The sequence below is a fragment of the Bos taurus genome, chromosome 14 (genome assembly GCF_002263795.3).
Source record: "Bos taurus isolate L1 Dominette 01449 registration number 42190680 breed Hereford chromosome 14, ARS-UCD2.0, whole genome shotgun sequence".
Lineage (NCBI taxonomy): Eukaryota > Metazoa > Chordata > Mammalia > Artiodactyla > Bovidae > Bos > Bos taurus.
Window position 1 is genome coordinate 30,510,860 of NC_037341.1, and position 6,000 is coordinate 30,516,859.

Consider the following 6,000-nt stretch of genomic DNA (forward strand, 5'->3'; position numbering starts at 1 on the left):
GTTGAGATGGCAAAGTCTGCCTCCCTATTCTATCTCCTGGTTTTATTTTATTACTAAAACTCACACTTCTTAACTTATCTGAAGCCCTGTGCTGACAGAGCAGTGTTAAATGATGGTTGTAGGTTTGTTCATTTGTTACCTGAGGAAAATGTGTGAAATTTAGAAATAATACGGGATGAACAATCCTTTCTTCCCTTGGTCATGCCCCTTGGACCAAACTCCAACTCGGACAAACTCAAAAGCAGGTAGAGAAGATCAGTGCTTATCATTCTCTGTCCTTTGTTCAGATTCATGGGACATCAGTATTCCTAAGAAATAGCACTTCCTGTGATGAAGGAGAGCCAGCATTTGGAAAACTATTGAAAAGAATGCATATATAAAGTTCTCTTGGGGAAGGCTGTAGGGAAAATGTCTGCTTATGATTGAATGCGTGCATGTGTGCTCAGTCATGTCCAACTCTCTGTGACTCCATGGACTGTAGCCTGCCAGGCCCTTCTGTCCATGGGATTTTCCAGGCAAGAATATTGGAGTGGGTTGCGGTGCCCTCCTCCAGGAGATCTTCCCAACACAGGGATCAAACCTGTGTCTCTTCCATCTCCTGCATTGGCACACAGGTTCTTTTACCACTGGCGTCACCCGGGAAGAACCTCTGATTGAATAGACTGTGCTTATAGAAAGATTTCTAAAATTTTAACTCATTCTTCCTTTATGAGAGAGGCATATTTAAAGTCGGGCCACATGGAGATACACTGGACTGGGTGATGGATAGTCATGATTACAACATGCTAAAAGAATTGAAACATACATGATGTCCAGTTCTGAAAAGATGAACATCCCCAATACAACTGTCTTTCTTTACTGAGGGTCCTGGCTGTTGTATATCATTCCTCACAAATAGTCCCCAGGTGATTCTGCCTGGCAGAGGAGCCTCTTCACTAATATGAAAAAGAAGAAAGGAAGGAAGGGAGGAGATGGACATTTATGAAGCACTTAATATAAGTAAGTCACATACAAGTGCTGCTGCTAAGTCGCTTCAGTCGTGTCCGACTCTGTGTGACCCCATAGACGGCAGCCCACCAGGCTCGCCCGTCCCTGGGATTCTCCAGGCAAGAACACTGGAGTGGGTTGCCATTTCCTTCTCCAATGCATGAAAGTGAAAAGTGAAAGTGAAGTCGCTCTTAGCGAGTCCAACTCTTAGCGACCCCATGGACTGCAGCCTACCAGGCTCCTCCGTCCATGGGATTTTCCAGGCAAGAGTACTGGAGTGGGGTGCCATTGCCTTCTCCGGCAAGTGCTTTAGGTACATTATTTATTCAGTCCTTATGACAGCCTTGTGGGATAGGGTGCATGAGTGCTAAGTCACTTCAGTCATGTCCAACTCTTTGTGATGTATGGACCGTGGCCTGCCAGGCTCCTCTGTCCATGGGGATTCTCCAAGCAAGAATACTGGAGTGGGTTGCCATGCCCTCCTCTAGGGGATTTCCTGACCCAGGGATTGAACCCATGTCTCTTATGTCTCCTGCATTTGCAGGCAGGTTATAGGGTGTCATCTCTGTTTTACAGAAGAGAAGAAAAAAGGCTCAGAGAGGTTAAGTGTCTTGCCTGAGTCATACTGCTAATGAATTGTTATTCTGGGATTCGAAACCAGACTCAGCCTCTTTGCATAAAACTTCCTTGCTGAGATGGTTAGGGATCCTCAAGTTCACATAAATAAGACCAAGGAGACAGTGTAGTCACCTACAGATACTCAGAATAATCTCTGCTCTTGGCCCCCACTCTGGCACCAGCCTTTCTTCTCTGAAAGATAGCATTTGTCCATATTGTTAGAAGGAAAAATCTAATAACTGACTGAAATGTGAGGGTGTTAAAGCAGAAAACCCAAACTATTTGATACTAAGTTTTGAAGGCTGTAGGCTATTAACTGCCAAAACATTTTAAATGGAAGATAGGTTTTCCATTGGGCTTCCCGGGTAGCTCAAATGGTAAAGAATCTGCCTGCAATGCAGGAGACCTGAGTTCAGATCAGGTGTGAACCTGCCTGGTTCAATCCATGGGTCAGGAAGATCCCCTGGAGAAGGACATGGCAACCCACTCCAGTATTCTTGCCTGGGAAATTCCATGGACAGAGGAGCCTGGTGGACTAAAGTCCATGGGATTGCAGAGTTGGACATGACTAACACACAGATTTTAATCTTGAATATAAAAAAGCACAGAAATACAAATTCCAAAAGCCATTGAAATAGCTTGCACACCTCCAGCAGTGTCACAAAGATTCTATCCCACACAGACTATACCTTACGCAACTAGTTTCACCCTTTAGATATTTCAGGAAAACTGTCACAGAAGTTTCCTCTAGATTAGAAGTTGTCTTCAAAAAAAGAGGCTACACAGTGAAGCCTGATGGTCTGTTCATCTATGTAGAATTCACTGTTTGCGCATACAAAATGGCTAGGAAAAGTGCTTTCTTTACATATCAATGATGTGCTCAGATCACTTGGGTTTTTTGTTAGGATTCATGAGAGTAAGGTGACTCTGATGGGGACGAGAAGAGTTTGGTGTGCATAAACAGGCTCTGTCAGTTCAGTGGCTCAGTTGTGTCTGACTCTTTTCGACCCCATGGACTGCAGCACACCGGGCCTCCCTGTCCATCACCAACTCCTGGAGTTTACTCAAACTCATGTCCATCGCATCAGCGATGCCATCCAACCATCTCATCCTCTGTTGTCCCCTCCTCCTCCTGCCCTCAATCTTTCCCAGCATCAGGGTCTTCTCCAATGAGTCAGTTCTTCACATCAGGTGGCCAAAGTATTGGAGTTTCAGCTTCTGTATCAGTCCTTCCAGTGAATATTCAGGACTGATTTCCTTTAGGATTGACTGGTTGGATCTCCTTGCAGTCCACAGTTCAAAAGCAGCAATTCTTCGGTGCTCAGCGTTCTTTATAGTCCAACTCTGACATCCATATATGACTACTGGAAAAACCATAGCTTTGACTAGATGGACCTCTGTCAAGATGATGTTTATTCCACCTTAACTTCAAGGACATTCAGGTAGCTAGCCTGTTACCAACAGAATCTAATAACAGCCTTTTTAAAAAGAAGCCCAGTCACACTTGATGTCTCAGCTATTCCTTTACAGAAAACTACCTGCTTCAGTTTTATTCTAATAAAAATAATATGATTCCATGGCTAATATGATTTCATGGCCCCTCTTAACTTTTTATCAGGGAGTAACATGGCAGGGGGAAGGGTAATCCTAAGGCCATAAGGACTTGGGATAATTTTACTGAACTTGAAACATTACCCCCAAATACATACTTAGGGCGAAATCGGGTAAAGTGTAGGACAAGTGCTCATTTTTCACTTGAAACTGTTTTGAGTGGCAACAAAACTACACACTCACTGAAGTCCTGCTTTGCCTGTGCCGGTTGTTATCCAATCATATAGCAGCTTCAAAAAATCACCCTGGGCGTCTGGGTTGAATGCATGTGCCTACTTCATTGCTTTGGTATCAGCAGCCTTCTAATCTCACAGGATAACTTTACCAGTGACGTCATCAGAATATGTTAGTCTATGTTCGGTGTTTCTCCTAGGAAGAACTGTGTGTGTCATACCTTCCACGTAAGGAGTTTGTGTTTTTACAACACATTGCATTTCAGCAAGACTTCTTTATGAGTGTCCCTGATTCTACTAAACTTTTATTTTTTAAACTCAAAGCATCATAAATACATTTCACTTTTGAGATTAGATTCAAAATCATAACCTATGATTTGTCTGGTATCTATAAAAGATACCTCACTAGAAATGTTTATGTTACTAGATTTTATTGCCTAGAGAAATGAATCCTTTCTCAAAACCTACAGTTTTGCAAAATTTGCTTATATATTTTTCACATGCTTTTAGAAATTCTTAATTTAGCAGTGGAGAGATTATGTCATGTGATGTAGCAAAGTCATTTAGGATTTTATCTTAGACTTTTCTAAATCCAAACTCCTGTTAGTTTTAATGTGATTTTCATCTCAGTAAATGATATACAGGTCGACTTAAAAAAAAGTAGAATAGCCTATACTCTTTCCCTAGAACTTTCCTCCACTGCATGCATACTTTTATCCCTGCGTGTGAAATCCTTTCATGGCTCTTGGCCACAGCCAAGATAACCTGAGCTTGCTCTCCATCCCTAATAATAATTATGTCCTATATAATTATTATTACCTTTTCTCCTCGGTAGAAGAGGGACTGGACCAACTTGGAAAGGACTGGCCTCTTTTGCCTCTGACGAAGGTTCTCTTCTGTTGCAGGCTGGATTTGAGAACCCTCCCCTCCAGAGACAGGCTGCTGCCTCAGGGAGTGGGAATGGAGCTGATTCTGAGCCAGCTCGCCATGTCTTCTCCTTTTCCTGGTTGAACTCCCTCAGCGAATGACTCTCATTCCAACTGCTGCGCCTCTGCCTGCCTGGCTGAGATATTCACAGGCAGCAGGGACCCAGATGAAACTAGAATCATATAAAGGGACCTCTGAATGGCATTTCTACCAAAAATACCCTTTAATTCCAGATGACTTAGCTAACACATTGAGGGAGAACAATGCTCTGAGAAGAAAGTTGCAGAAAAGCACTGGGGAAAAAAGGAACTTGATCTTACGCAAATTTTTTATTGTGTGGGAAATGTTATGAAGGGTGTGTAGGTGTGGTATGTGTGTGTGTACATCAGTAACAAGTGGCAAGTGTTGAAAAAAGTGGGCACTACACTCGTCTCTAATAGGCACTGGCTATTGTTCTGATGTCATAGTAGCTCTTACTCTCTTTCCTCTTTAACAGTGCAGGTGGTCAGTGAAATTCAGTGTTAATTCAGAAGTGACCGATTTATCAATATATGGACAAAAGGTAAATCATTGACCAAAGATATGAGATGCTTCACAAAGCTTTTCTCTTTTCCACAACAGATGTCGCTGGATGGATATCCAGAAATGTTCTTTGTCTCTGGTGACACTTTCCTAGTCCAGAAGGCAAAGGCCAAGGACATTTCTTGTGACATTTTTCTAATCTTAGTTTCAAATATGCAGATATCACATACTTTACCTGAAAAAGACTTTTCAACAGGAACTGTCTACTGTCTCATGTATCCACTGAGGCACCAATCTGAACTATAGAGCAACTGCATGTATTTAAATATATATATACACACACACACAATACACATTACACATGTACATATATATGTATTTAAATCATGTGTTGTCCCCCCATAACACCTCATTCAAAACATAAGTTTTGTAAAGTTAAGTTTTAACTTCACTCTGTATGAACTCTTAAATAAATGCTGTTTTTAACAACTTAGTCTTACAGTGATTTATTGTGTTCATATCATTGTATTAATCCATTAGTCAAGTGAATCTAAAGGGTCTCAAGGGAATAAGCATCTTCATACATCCAAATTGATTTTGAAATATTAAACACTCAATTGAAATTTTAAAGTTATAATTAAACTACCAAAGGCAAGTGCATTATAAACTGTATTAGGGGTACTGTTTGATTTTAGAAGTGCATAGAGATAGTTTATATTCCTAAGAATTAAAGAGATTAGTGTTGGCATAGACATAAATGAGGTGTTTGTAAAGTTATTAAAGTCAAAATGTGCTTTATAAGAAAAATGTTCCCAAGGGGCACTTTGTAGCAACTACATTTAGTTGTTTTAAGTGGAGAGGTTATTGTTTCTATTAGAAGACAGCAATGGAAAATAGAAAAAAAATAATGGTACCAAAATAATAGTTTGGTAAAGTAAAGAAAAAAACAACACAGCATTTTGGCCCTTTAACTGGAGGGAAGCCTTGCCACAACCATTAACCTCTTTTTCCTTTCTTCCTTTCCTGTCCTCCCCAATTATGTCACATCTTATGACAAATCAGGGGGTTTCCCTGTGGTAAAGAATCTGCCTGCAACTCAGGAGACCCGAGTTTGATCCCTGGGTTGGGAAGAACCCCTGGAGAAGGGAATGGCAACCCACTC

The 6,000-nt window shown here is 41.2% G+C and overlaps 1 protein-coding gene across 1 annotated transcript in view; it reads left to right on the plus strand.

The window, feature by feature from the left end:
* TRIM55 (tripartite motif containing 55) overlaps positions 1-5,327 on the plus strand; it is a 47,096-nt gene extending 41,769 nt beyond the window's left edge. The window contains 1 exon segment of the mRNA NM_001205502.2: positions 4,295-5,327. Coding sequence (NP_001192431.1) covers positions 4,295-4,417 — 123 coding nt within the window. The 3' untranslated portion in view covers positions 4,418-5,327.
* The last annotated feature ends 673 nt before the right edge of the window (positions 5,328-6,000 follow it).